Source organism: Gopherus flavomarginatus, chromosome 17 (assembly GCF_025201925.1).
Source record: "Gopherus flavomarginatus isolate rGopFla2 chromosome 17, rGopFla2.mat.asm, whole genome shotgun sequence".
Lineage (NCBI taxonomy): Eukaryota > Metazoa > Chordata > Testudines > Testudinidae > Gopherus > Gopherus flavomarginatus.
Window position 1 is genome coordinate 1907429 of NC_066633.1, and position 15072 is coordinate 1922500.

At 40.4% G+C, this 15072-nt stretch overlaps 1 protein-coding gene across 6 annotated transcripts in view; it reads left to right on the plus strand.

Moving 5' to 3' along the window:
- MAPKAP1 (MAPK associated protein 1) overlaps positions 1-15072 on the plus strand; it is a 172460-nt gene that overhangs the window by 35836 nt on the left and 121552 nt on the right. For 5 of the 6 annotated variants that reach the window (XM_050927008.1, XM_050927010.1, XM_050927012.1 and 2 more), the window contains one exon: positions 3898-4046. In XM_050927008.1, coding sequence (XP_050782965.1) covers positions 3898-4046 — 149 coding nt within the window. The remainder of the gene's footprint in view (positions 1-3897; positions 4047-15072) is intronic. The other variant, XM_050927009.1, reaches the window with a different exon arrangement.

Genomic DNA, 15072 nt, shown 5'->3' on the forward strand with positions numbered 1-15072 from the left:
CTTCACAATTCAAAAAATGAACTGCCTCCCTGAAACACTGACTTCCGAGTCCTGTTTAGTCTGCCTCAGTAACTCTTTGTTCTCTGTACGGACAGCATGTAAATCTTTGGGACTTGAGAGAATCCAAATGTATGAATAACGAGCAGATTGTGGACAGTTTAGGTGGATTGATACTGATTCTTGAATAGTGATTGATTGAGTTTGGGGTGGATTGCTCCAAGAGCAGATGTGGAGCAAACTTGTCCAGTTCAGTCACTTGTACTAGAGAATGAGACCCATTGATTCTAGTAGGCTAAATGCTACGGGCTCTGAGTTACATTCATCCATCCTGATTCTTTAGGATCCTTGTAACATTAGGACCTTTCCTTTATTTAAAAAAAAAAAATCAATTTTGGTTTAAACTTTTGCTGACAATTCTGCTACTGTACCAAACAGCATTGTAACAGGCTTTGTATGACCCACTAACTTGCACATTAACATCCTTATTACCCTTATTATCACAATACTGAACTTCCTTGTGACTGAGGATGCTTGTTGCTCAAGCATGGTGTTATCAGGCCTTATTTTTCCAGATGAGACCCACGCAAAGCAGCTTACTTGAAGAGGGGAAGTACATGGGAACATAGGAATTGCCACACTGGATTAGATTCATGGTCCTTCTAGTCCGGTATCTTGTCACCAATAGTGCCAGTCCTAGATGCTTCAGGAAAGGTGCAAGGAACTCTGTAGTTAATCTTGATGGGATAACTTGCCCCAAGAGTGTTTCCTTTTAACCCTAATAGTTAGATGTGAGATTAAGCCCAGAAGCAAAAAATTAATATCCCTTCCAAAACTCTTGTTTATTTTTTAATATTTACTGTTATAACTTTGAATAAATCTAAGTCTCTAGCCATTATCATCAAGCAGCCTCCAGCTCCAGATTGCAGCCAGCTCTGTATTAACCTATCTGGACCACAAATGGGGCAACTTTCAAATATTTGGGCAGCATCCTAGACAGTGCTAGAGGATGCTCAATAGTTGTGGACACACTTGTATATACTGCCGTGTTTCAGGCCCTTCAGCACCTCTGTTGAAATGTGACGGGTTCGGTCACAGACTCTTGGGACTGTCACCTGATGTGCCGAGATTACATTTGAGCCTGTTTTCCCTGCCATTTTGGGACTTCTAGAGCCCTGCCTTATTGAGTCAGACACGCTAGCCTGCTGCAACACAGACCCAGGGTCTGGGCCACATCCCCAAAGCTGCAGACTTTAAGTGAAAACATCTCTGCAGGTTACCTGACTCCAGTACCCAGATACCCAGCTCCCAATGGGATCCAAACCCCAAATAAATCTGTTTTACTCTGTTTAAAGCTTATACAGCGTAAACTCATAAATTGTCCACCCTCGATAACACTGATATGCACAGTTGTTTGCTCCCCCAGATGTTAATCACTTACTCTGGGTTCATTAATAAACAAAAGTGATTTTATTAAGTATAAAAAGTAGGATTTAAGTGGTTTCAAGTAACAACAGACAAAACAAAGCAAGGCATCAAACAAAATAAAGCAAAAACACACAAGTCTAAGCCTAATACATTAAGAAACTGATTACAGATAATAACTCACCCTTAGAGGTGTTCCAATAATCTTCTTTCACAGACTAGACACCTTCCTAGTCTGGGCCCAATCCTTTCCCCTGGTACAGTCCTTGTTAGTTCTAGCAGCCATCTTAGGTGTTAAGCAGGGGCTTTCTCATGACAGGCAGCCCCTTTTGTCCTGTTCCATCCCCTCTTATAGCTTTGGCACAAGGTGGGAATCTTTTGTGTCTCTGGGTCCCCACTCCTCCTTCTAAATGGAAAAGTACCAGATTTAAGATGGACTTCAGCATCAGGTGACATGGTCACATATCCCTGTGAGACCTCATTCTTCATTGCCCATGGGCTGGTCCATGTGCACAGGAAGGTAAACAAACCCATTCACAACCAGTAGTCCTAGTCAATGGGAGCCATCGAGATTCTAAGCCACCATTAATGGCCCACACTTTGCATAATTACAATAGGACCTCAGAGTTATACTTCATATTTCTAGCTTCAGATACAAGAATGATACACCTCTACCCCGATATAATGCGGTCCTCTGGAGCCAAAAAATCTTACCACGCTATAGGTGAGACCGCATTATATCGAACTTGCTTTGGCCTCCCTGCTCCTTGTCCCTTGACTGCCCCCTCCAGAGACTCCCGTCCCTAATCACCCCCAGGACCTCGCTGCCTACCCAGCCCTCATGCTCCCTGTACCCTGACTGCCCCGACCCCTATCCACACTCACCGGCAGCGACGGGAAGCAGAGCAGCCCGGCCCAAGCCCGCTCCGCTCCGCCAGCTCCCAGCTGTGGCGCTCCGCTTCCTGCTGCCAGGTGAGTGCGGAGAGGCTGGGGAAAGGATGCCACCCGTACTCATTGCAGTCCCAGCCTGCTCCACTTTCCTTGCCCTGGCACCAGCCATGTTGCTGGGGGAGGGGTTAGGGAAAGGTCTCGCACTCACGGACAGTGGTGGAAGCGGAGCAGCCCAGCCCCAGCCCACTCCACTCCACTAGCTCTCAGCTGCGGCGCTCCACTTCCTGCCACAGGTGAGTACGGGGGGCATCCTTTCCCCAACCTCCTCGCACTTACCGGTGGCGAGAAGTGGAGTGCCACGGCTGGGAGCTGATGCGCTAATCCACCAGAGCACTGCTTTACCAAGTTGTATGCGAACCTGGGTTATATTGGGTCATGTTATATCGGGGTAGAGGTGTATATGCATACAAATAGGAGGAATATATTCAATAGGTTATAACCTTGGTTATGATGACTTACACGAGACCTTTTGCAAAAAGCATATTCCAGTTGCATTATATTCACATTCATAAGCATATTTTCGTAAAACGTGGAGTGCAACGTCACAAATGTCATGACATTAAGCTTGCTATAAAGCTGCGAATCTATAGAACGTCAGTTATATCAGCTTCATTGTATGGAAGTGAAACATAGGTGCTGTGGAAGACTGAAGTACATTGGATCGATATTTTTGATTCTCATCATCTTGGTCAGTTGCTCCGTATCAAGAGCAGGACAAGATCTGAAACAGGGCTTTGGAGCTGTGCTCCGGCTCCGCTCCAGCTCCAGGCAAAAACCTGCAGCTCCACTGTCCCCGGAGCTGCTCTGTGCTCCAGCTCCAGGCTCTGCTCCAAAGCCCTGATCTGAAATGAGGATCTCTGAAACTGAACCCAGCAACCACCCTCCTTGAGCACTGGTATGGATGTTTTATTAGAATAGAATAAACGAATTCTGAAGTGTGTGGACCAAAGAATGCCACTACGTGGCTGTGACCTTAAGCAGCTGGCCAGAGAGAGTTTCGAGTGGTGCTCAATCTGCAAGGAGGACACATCCTTTTGGGATTTGTCATGGTAGTGATGATTATAACTCGGAGTATTCTTGATATCCATATTCTTAATTGTATTACAGTAGTGCTTAAAGATCCTAATCAAGATTGGCACTCCTTTGCACTAGGCACAGTACAAACCTGTTGCATAGAGTTTACAGTCTATATAGAAAAGATGGATATGGGATGGGAGGAGAAAAAGAAATGTCTAACCCCTTTTTAATCCCAGTAAGCTCTTGTAGCAATGACATCTGCAGGTTAATTGTACGAAGAAGCTTTCAGCTTTGAATTTAGCACCTTTCAATTTCATTGTGTCCCCTTGTTCTTTTGTTATGAGACGGGGTAAATAGAAACTCCCAGTCTATCTTCTTTAGACTGTTCATTGTTTGTTTCATATAATTTTTATTATGTCCCCTCCAATTCATTTCTTCTCCAAGGTAAATGTATCCTTTTTGCACATGGTAATGCAAATGCTTTTATCTCTTTTTTTTGAATCGCAGCAGAAGAGCTAAGCTCGTTGTTTGAAAAAAAGAATTTCAGAGTAAAGTCTCCACATTCTGGGAAGCAGTCGTTACTGTCTGTGCGTCTTGAACAGTGCCCACTGCAGCTGAACAACCCTTTCAATGAGTACTCAAAATTTGATGGCAAGGTGAGTGACCCAAACATTTTCCTCTTAGATAGAGCTGGCTTCTGATCAAAGGTTGGGTTGCTCTGTCTGCTCTTGTAGCAATGCAATGTGTAGATATTTGGGCTTTAATTAAACATCACAATAGCCCTACAGTTCATTATTTTAAACTGGCTATCCTAAAACTTGTTTCTCTTTGTCTTTCTCTTTCATTGTAATGGTTCCCAGAGGCAATAGCAATAGGAACCAAACGAAAATATATAATAAATAGTATCTATGCTGTGCCCTAGTACTGGAAAGTTACATCATGGACTTGTGTCCGTCCTTCAGCACATGGTGCTTTAAGTAAAATGTTTAGTACAGCTGTGTTTTAGGCATCTTATCCCTGCTCAGCTACTGGTGTGTCCATGGATCTCAATAGTCTGTTGCATTGCACAGAGTTTCTCTCTAGTAAATCTAGCCCTACCCCCATAGTATCTGAGCAGCTCACAATTTTTGGTGTGTTTATCCTTACAGCACCCTTGTGAAGTAGTGAAGTGCTATCACTCCCAATTTAGAGATAGGAAACTGAGGCACAGAGACAAAGTGACTTGCTGAAAGTCCCACCGAAGTCCAGTGGCGGAACAGAAAATAGCACCCTGGTCTCCCCAGTCCCAGGCTAGTGCCCTTCGCTCCCTGCTGCCAGCTGCACAAGGGTCTCTGGCAGCTGGCAGAGCAGCTCAAAGTGGGTCTGTGTGGTGCTCTCTTTCCCTTCTCTCCCACCCTCATGAAGGTCTGTATTGGCTGGGATAGGGGTAACATCAGCATCTGTTGGCACTACTTTCTTTCCCTCCTGGAAGGTTCCCACTTCCCAGAGTCTGCAGTGGCAAATAGGGCAGGAGGACCTGGGGTTGAAGGGAGAGTGCGGTTAGAAATCTCACTGGAACAGATGTTCTCGTGGTACTTCTCTGACTTTAGTTTAGTCAGTGGGATCTGAGTTTAGAATAGGACCCAAAATGGCTGGCAGGGATTGAAAAATCTTCCAGAACCATCAACTTCAGTTTTGGCAGGATTTGTATGTTGTCTCTGTGGCCTCTAATCCCAAGTAGTCAGAGGGGCTGAAGAGCACTGGTCTAGCTGTAGCCGTTTCTGAGAGAGCTGCTGTTGAAGCCTGATTGGAACTGCATTTGGGTGTGAGGGGAAAGTAAAGCTGATCAATATCATGCAATTTTAAGGTTTATATCTTTCAATCCCCTGGAGCTAGTACAACACACTATTCATCAGGCAAGAACATCTATCTTTCCAATGTTGTGGATCAGCAGTTTCTAACCCTGTAGTACCTTCAAAAATGTTCATTGATTCATTGGTAATGTACAGACCATTTGCCAGACAGAAACATAGGAGATGCCATAATGGATCATACCAGAGGTCCATCTATTGCAGTCTAGAGTCTTTATGACTAGTTGCTTTGCTTTTCAGAGTATCTGCACACTCACACATCCCAAACCCCTATTGAAGTTGTGTCACAATGCTAGTCTTTTCTGATTCTTTCTCCAAGAATGACAACCTTAAGTATTAGTGACCACAATATAAATATTTATTTAGATTTTGACTGAAAGCACTTCACCTTCAAAGGGCATCCATCCAAGGCTCTCGGTGCCCTTTGACGTTCATTTAAAAACAGCACCATAAGGAATGCAAAATATAAATCACCCAACACAACAGCACTTCCTTTTACACAGTAACCCTCACCTAATCAACAGTCAACAAACCAATGTATCTTAAAAATCCCATTCCCCACAAGACAGAAATCTTATCCCAAACCACCTTAGTCCCGCCACAGTGCCAGCTCAAATAGTCAGGCTTTGCAGCGTGCCTGGAAGGTCAGCTTAGTTATTCAAATACAATTACATTGTGAACTACCTACCACATGTTATCTAGAACTAAATCAAGAATTGCCTCTTGTGTGCAAGGCTACCCTCAGCTTTTATCACTTCCATGTCTATTAGAAACCCTGGAAAGCTGAAAAAATATAAACATTACGATCATAGGGCAGTGTCATAGTGTGCTGAAAAAATTACAGATTGCAATGTAGCTCTGTTTTCTGCTGGATTAGTTTGTGGGGACTTCAGTGGGAGTGTCAAGTATGAGCCTCACTACTGTTTTGGTGGGAAATCTTTGCTTTCTGTCAAGTGTTTTTAAACAGAGAAAATCAGACATGTAATTTGATTAAACATATGTAGAGAGGTAGTATTATAAAATTCTTTGTGGAGCTGTAGCTCTTAGACCATAGTATCCGTAGAGCAAAAACTGCCTATATGTTATGTTGCATTTATTAGTATTGTATTAATTAGTACAAACTCTTTGTTTGAAAGAATTATTTCTGGCATAATTACTTGGTGCCTTGCTGCCAACAGTAGCAGGATGGCCTTCTTTTTCTGCAGTTCATATTTTGGTGTTCCTGAGTCACTGGATTCTGATTTGGCAAAGGGCTATGAACTTTTATGATACACTTCCGATAGCTATTGTGTACAGAGATTTAAAAAAAAAAAAATCTCTGGACTAGAGGAGATAATCCTCTTTCACAAAGGTTGAAATTTTGCAACCTGTAAAAGCTTTAGCAAGACTTGGGCTAAATATGTGGGGTGAGGGTGTCTTGGGAAGTTGGGGAATGGAAAAATTACTCCTCATCAACTTCCTAACCCCCACTACTTTTTTTTCTGCTTTAGTATGTATTACAGCTGGCTAGAATTAAAATCTTATTTTCATCTATGTAACACTGATGCATTTGGCAGGTGTGTAATGAAAATTGGTAACATTTGAAGGAAATTGTACTGTACATATTAGTCATTTTTATAATCATTTTGAAATGTAGCAATATGATAGGCACTGACACCTTGGTGATTAATAGAGAATTATATTGCAGTCAAGCCTTTTTTTACCCTAGAAATTAAAATGCCTATTCAAATAACGCTGCAAAATAATTAAATTAGCATTTTGTGAATGCATAATTGGATTATATTAGTTATAGCAGCATTGTTTGTACCACTGTGTGTAAGTTTGTGTCAGCATTTTGATTATAAAACCCTTTCTTCCAGGCTTCATATGTATTACCTATTTTAAAAAACACAATAACAACCCTACATCCCAGTTGAGCCGTAGTACAGCTGTTATAGTTCAGTAGTGAATTACTTTACCTAGTTAGCTTTTCTTCAGTTTTGCTGTACTTTTTAAATAGTAATTTGCAATTATAAACATATAGCTTTTTTTATTATTCTATGGCAAATATGACTATTTTTAATGAAATTTTGTAGGTGGGACCAATAGTCTTTGGTATTAAAATATTTTTTTAACTGATAAGAGATGAGCAATATTTTTTTCACAAATATTTATAACTCTTTTCCTGGGAATAGTGCACATCTTATTTACATAATTAACTGAGCTACTCATGTCTCTTGGGAAAATGATACATAATTGGGGAGAGAAGGGTGGATAAGGAGGGACTTGGGGCCTAATTAAACATGTTTTAAAAAACCCTACTTAATTATGTATTTACTCAAGAGACCAGAGTGGCTCTAAAATCCTCTTTAAGATTATTACTAAGGCTTTGATTCAAAAATTTTAAAAATTATTGTAATGTAGATTTTCTGTTTGTTGAATAAAATACTTTTTTTGGATCACTGGCAACCAAAAAGAAAAGCAAATCAGCCACTCTATCCAAGCTCAGAGAGAGAGAGAGAGTGTGTGCGTGAACTCATGTTAACTCTAAAGTCGTACCTCTGAATATTTTAATTCTAATCATGAATATGCCTTAATAAATAAATAAATTTAAATAAAATAAAATCCTCTTTAGTGAGTTTTTGTTTAATGAATGTATTATTTTAAGAAAATCAGTTAAAAATAGGAAAGCATTAAATTCTATAATTTTAAACATGCCACTCTGTTAAATCTCTCAGTTTTCCAGGTGTATTGTCAGACTTAGTGTCTGTTTCATAATCACTCCTGTATGAAATAACATTTTAAAGCACTCTGTCTTCCTGTTGTTTTGATCCGTTTATTGAATTATCAAAAATTAGAAAATACAGCTTCTAAAATACACCCACAATGGAAGCATTATGATCAGCTCACACAAAAGTTCTGGGAACCCTTGTCACACAGCCAAATTGAATAACTGGTAGTTTCACATACACTAAAATGCTCCCTTTTTAAAATAAACAAATAAAAGGCAGGGCAAACTATATGTTTACTTTACCCAGCCAAATTGTGTAGCAGACATTGTCTAAACCTTTCAGTTTTCTCTTAAAATCAATTTCTCTTGACAAACCTGTAGCCTCAACAGCCAGCAGATAGCTGCAACTGTGTGTCAGTCATTCACATGCACTGTCTTTGTTTAATATGTAATGGTAAACTAGGCTGATGCGAATCTGGTAACACTAGAGACCTTTGACCCCTTGTACTCTATCTGGTCGTAATTTGTATATAGCTAATTATATTAAGGTACCAGAAATTGGCGGCCAGATTGATTTTACCGCAAGCCTAATAATTAATTTACACACTCTTAAGGACAGATGACGCACTCAAGAAGTGTTAGATTTATTCTCTGCCAACAGGTTTTTTAAAGATTGTTTTTTGTGGTTTGTTGATCCTTTCACTTTCTGGATGTTAACGGGGGGAGACAAGGCTAGTTTTCCAACTCATGGCATAGACAGCAGCATAAGGGCAGATTAGTGACCTTGTGGTTAAGGCAGGGAACTGGGAGTCTGGAAATCAAGATCTGTTCCCAATTCCTGCCACAAGTTTTGCATGCTCTTGGACACATGATTTAGACTGCAATCTTGCAATGGCTCCACATGGGTAAACTCCCATTGCAGGACTGGGGATTTAATCTCCCTGTGCCTCAGTTTCTTCATCTATAACATGGAGCTAGTACTGCTTGCCTGTCTTTATTAATATTTATAAAGTACTTAAGATCTTCTAATAAAAAGCTGTGTAGACACAGGGAATATTTATTTTCAAACTATAGACTGAGGGAAAGAATGATTGTCCAAGAGACTTAGCCTCTAAAGGTACTTAACTAGTACAGTATTAGTTTCAGAGCTGTTTAGTTAGGTGTCTATCTACACTAAAAGGAAGAATGTTAACAGGTGCTTTCAAGTGACAAAGATAGCAAGGCTTCTGACTATAAATAAAATGATGATGGGCATTACTGAAACTTGGTGGGATAATACACACGACTGGAATGTTGGTGTGGATGGGTATAGTTTGCTCAGGAAGGATAGACAGGGGGAAAAGGGAGGAGGTGTTGCCTTATATATTAAAAATGTACACACTTGGACTGAGGTGGAGATGGACATAGGAGATGGAAGTGTGGAGAGTCTCTGGGTTAGGCTAAAAGGGGTAAAAAACACGGGCGATGTTGTGCTGGAAGTCTACTACAGGCCACCTAATCAGGTGGAAGAGGTGGATGAGGCTTTTTTCAAACAACTAACAAAATCATCCAAAGCCCAAGATTTGGTGGTGATAGGGGACTTCAACTATCCAGATATATGTTGGGAAAATAACACCGCATCCAATAAGTTCCTGGACTGCATTGCAGACAACTTTTTATTTCAGAAAGTTGAAAAAGCTACTAGGGGGGAAGCTGTTCTAGACTTGATTTTAACAAATAGGGAGGAACTCGTTGAGAATTTGAAAGTAGAAGGAAGCTTGGGTGAAAGTGATCATGAAATCATAGAGTTTGCAGTTCTAAGGAAGGGTAGAAGGGAGTACAGCAAAATAGAGACAATGGATTTCAGGAATGCGGATTTTGGTAAGCTCAGAGAGCTGATAGGTAAGGTCCCATGGGAATCAAGACTGAGGGGAAAAACAACTGAGGAGAGTTGGCAGTTTTTCAAAGGAACACTATTAAGGGCCCAAAAGCAAGCTATTCCGATGGTTAGGAAAGATAGAAAATATAGCAAAAGACCACCTTGGCTTAACCACGAGATCTTGCGTGACCTACAAAATAAAAAGGCGTCATATCAAAAATGGAAACTAGGTCAGATTACAAAGGACGAATATAGGCAACTAACACAGGAATGCAGAGGCAAGATTAGAAAGGCAAAGGCACATAATGAGCTCAAACTAGCTATGGGAATAAAGGGAAACAAGAAGACTTTTTATCAATACATTAGAAGCAAGAGGAAGACCAAGGACAGGGTAGGCCCACTGCTCAGTGAGGAGGGGGAAACAGTAACGGGAGGCTTGGAAATGGCAGAGATGCTTAATGACTTCTTTGTTTCGGTCTTCACTGAGAAGTCTGAAGGAATATCTAATATAGTGAATGCTTATGGGAAGAGGGTAGGTTTAGAAGATAAAATATAAAAAGAGCAAGTAAAAAATCACTAAGAAAAGTTAGATGCCTGCAAGTCACCAGGGCCTGATGAAATACATCCTAGAATACTCAAGGAGTTAATAGAGGAGGTATCTGAGCCTCTAGCTATTATCTTTGGGAAATCATGGGAGGCAGGGGAGATTCCAGAAGACTGGAAAAGGGCAAATATAGTGCCCATCTATAAAAAGGGAAATAAAAACAACCCAGGAAACTACAGACCAGTTAGTTTAACTTCTGTGCCAGGGAAGATAATGGAGCAAGTAATTAAAAAAATCATCTGCAAACACTTGGAAGGTGGTAAGGTGATAGGGAATAGCCAGCATGGATTTGTAAAGAACAAAACATGTCAAACTAATCTGATAGCATTCTTTGATAGGATAACGAGCCTTGTGGATAAGGGAGAAGCAGTGGATGTGATATACCTAGACTTTAGTAAGGCATTTGATACGGTCTCGCATGATATTCTTATAGATAAACTAGGAAAGTACAATTTAGATGGGGCTACTATAAGGTGGGTGCATAACTGGCTCGATAACCGTACTCAGAGTGTAGTTATTAATGGCTCCCAATCCTGCTGGAAAGGTATAACAAGTGGGGTTCCGCAGGGGTCTGTTTTGGGACCGGCTCTGTTCAATATCTTCATCAACGATTTAGATGTTGGCATAGAAAGTACACTTATTAAGTTTGCAGACGATACCAAACTGGGAGGAATTGCAACTGCTTTGGAGGACAGGGTCAAAGTTCAAAATGATCTGGACAAATTGGAGAAATGGTCTGAGGTAAACAGAATGAAGTTCAATAAAGATAAATGCAAAGTGCTCCACTTAGGAAGGAACAATCAGTTTCACACATACAGAATGGGAAGAGACTGTCTAGGAAGGAGTATGGCAGAAAGAGATGTAGAGGTCATAGTGGACCACAAGCTTAATATGAGTCAACAGTGTGATACTGTTGCAAAAAAAAGCAAACGTGATTCTGGGATGCATTAACAGGTGTGTTGTAAACAAGACACGAGAAGTCATTCTTCCGCTTTACTCTGCACTGGTTAGGCCTCAGCTGGAGTATTGTGTCCAGTTCTGGGCACCGCATTTCAAGAAAGATGTGGAGAAATTGGAGAGGGTCCAGAGAAGAGCAACGAGAATGATTAAAGAACTTGAGAACATGACCTATGAAGGAAGGCTGAAACAATTGGGTTTGTTTAGTTTGGAAAAGAGAAGACTGAGAGGGGACATGATAGCAGTTTTCAGGTATCTAAAAGGGTGTCGTCAGGAGGAGGGAGAAAACTTGTTCACCTTAGCCTCCAGTGATAGAACAAGAAGCAATGGGCTTAAACTGCAGCAAGGGAGATTTAGGTTGGACATTAGGAAAAAGTTCCTAACTGTCAGGGTAGTTAAACACTGGAATAGATTGCCTAGGGAAGTTGTGGAATCTCCATCTCTGGAGATATTTAAGAGTAGGTTAGATAAATGTCTATTAGGGATGGTCTAGACAGTATTTGGTCCTGCCATGAGGGCAGGGGACTGGACTCGATGACCTCTCGAGGTCCCTTCCAGTTCTAGAGTCTGGGTCTATGATCTTTGTGATAGACTTATAAATAGAATGTATGACCACTGCAGAGGTCTCTCCCTGACACTCCTGGGTATTATCCCTGAAGTAAGTCCACATTCAGCTTCTCTCCCAAATCATTGCTAACCTTCTTGAGCCAGCGAAACGTTGACAAATTTATTTCTATGAGATGCCTGTTGCCTAAGTGGTGCAAATATCAGGCCCTTTGTCCTCAAAATAATGTCATCAAACACAAAAGTGCAATGGGAAAATCAAAGCAGGAACAGATGCTCAATATGTTTAAGATAGTCGGTGGGGAATTGGGAATCTAGTGATCTAGCTAAAAGTCTGCTTATCTCTAGAATAATCTAGAAACACAGGGCTGAAATGTCTTTTCTGTGCCCAGAGAAAATACTGCAGTCCTCCAATTGCACTTTAGCTTCTCTGACATTAATGGCAAGATAGAAATCAGAATGAAGGAAATATTTTAGCTTCACCGATCTTCATGTGCCTGTTGGTGGAAGAGAAGTGGTGACCTGAAGAAGATTTCTGTGTACATTGAAAGTTGTCCCTTTCACCAACAGAATCTGGTCCAATAAGAGATATTACCTCATCCACTGCGTCTCTCTAATATCCTGGGACCAATATGGCAGCACACACTGCAAATAAAATAAAAGTAGAGAGTCTGTTCTTTCTGGACAGGTGCTGAAACACATCTTCGGGATTGGGGCCTTTTATTAGACAGCCAGGTTCTTTGTGAATGGGATTGTGGTAACTTATTAAAAACCCAACAACTTCTCCTTTAGTAACTGTTTTTACAAAGACGCAGTAGAAAGCAGGGGGAAGGGACAATTCACGAGTGCTAATTGCTTGGCTGTTAATTTTCATAAGTGTTGATAGAAGCAGTTCCTTAAATTAAACTTTGTTTAAAATGTATCAAGGGAAATATTCCACAATGTCGGGCCTGAAGTGAAAATTAATATGAATGCTGTGGCAATTAACACGTACTGGTTAATAGCTTTTAGCAGCATTTTGGGATGATAGTCCTTAAATACATTTTTGCATGCTGCTGCTGTTTCAGTCTTGTTCCAGTGTATGTTTGGATTATTATGAACAAATGTTTTCCACAATCACCAATATTAAACAGCTTTACTCAAAGAAAGTAGATAACGAACTTTTGAAAGAGGCGATACAGCTATTAATACTGAAAATATCTAAATTATGAATCCAGGATTAAAAACTCAACGTGAAGAGAAGATTTACATTTTTTTTCCCATAAGCTGAGTAGAATGTTTCACACCTGTATTCTGAATATTTTGTTTTGATTTAGCAGGGATAGCTTGCATAAGTTTGTATTATACCATTTATTTATTCTACAACTTCAATTGTTCAGATACCATTATCACAGAACAGTAAAAGCGAACAAATCCTAAATATATAAGGTATGTTATTGTTTTAATCAATATTGCCTTTCATATCTATAGTGTTCAATTAAGTTGATTTTAGAATATGTTTAAATTTTGTCTATACTAGATATATGTTATAATATGAGATCTGGCATAAAAGCTAGTAGAGAGATATTTTATTAATTATATATACAAAAACTCTTCCGAATTTCCTATTTTGTGGTATGGTGCTCTCTGAACAGGCCAGATTCTTCAACTTCAGAAGATGCTCACTGCAGAATATTCTACAATAATATCTCCCAAGACCACTTAGAACTGCCAGTACGTTTTTTGCTCTTCTGCAGCTGGAAACTGCTTTTTCCTCTTGTATTTCCCACGTTTTTGTAAGTTTTCCTATTACAAAGCTGCCCCACTATTCTGTATGTAAATACTTTCCCATCAAGTTGCTGTTTGTGCTTCCACCTTCTTTTTCTCTCCTCTAGTAATTCACATGCCGAAGGCAAGTGCTGTAGCACATCTAGGTATGGTCACGTTCTGGTGCAGAATTGTACAAATAAGACGCTTCTTCATCTGATTCTTCTTGCTATGATCAGTTTGGTTCTAATACATTGTTAGTAACAGTGTGCTTGGCTTCCAAACCTGTTGATGACATCCTACCTCATTGTACAGTACAAATTCATTAATCCCTAGTAATGACTGGGATACATATTGCTGAATTTAATTAATAGGTAACAGTTGTGTGCATATATAATGTAAGTGTCTATTGTACAAATGTGTACGCACTGCGTATGTATGTGTGGTAATTTTCTAAGCTTTGGCAATTTGTTTCCAATATTCTGTTGCTTTTTTCTCCTTGGATTTTCTGAGATTCCCCCTTTCCATATGGTTTGTGTACTTGGGGCTCTAACAAACTCTCCCAGTTTAGAACAGAACCACTGGAGTTGCTTTGCATTAACTCTGAGAGGACAAGCAGGCTTTTCTTCCCCTAGACTCTTGGATTCACTTAGTAGGAAGAGAAATATAGTCTGCTGTAAGAAGTCATCTATCTATTCATGAGCATTGTTTTCCTACTTGGGGAGGATTTCCGTGTAAGAGCACTTTGAAAAGCTGTGCAATTCCTGCCATTATGCAGCTAATTTAAAGCCCTCTTACCTCCCTCACAGGAGTGCTGAGGGTTAATTAGGTAATGTTTGTAAAGCACTTTGGAGATAAAGCACTTATAAATGCTGGATGTTGTTAATCCTTTCTCTGACTCATTTTAAAAATCAAAGTGCAGGTTATCTGAAGGCCTCTATTAAGACAGAGCAAACTGTACGGAGCCTCCAGACTCCATTAAACTCAATTAAAGCGTTCTCTTAAAGGTGAGGGGTCCTGGGGCCTGTAGAAGATAGGACAAGGCAATAGCCAAACTGAGCCAGCCGGCTGCAGAAGAGCAGGTGTGTGTAAGAGGTTTCTTTGAATTTCTGTGTTTGTTGCCATCTCTTGCTCAAACCAGCTCAAAATCTGCCTTTTAGTTCTTAATCCATCATAGAGATGCATGATCATTGCTCTGGAATTCTATAAGAACTTCACAATGAGGGTTACCTGCAGTCAGGAAGAACTTCAGAACCCTGTTGTACTAGACAGTCTGTGTATCAAGAAGCTTTCAGCGCCCACGGAATGTGTAGCTAATGAAACAACTCTTCAAAAACTGAGAAACGGTCTTGCATGCAGCGTTATACATTCTCCTAATGTATGTGTGTGCATG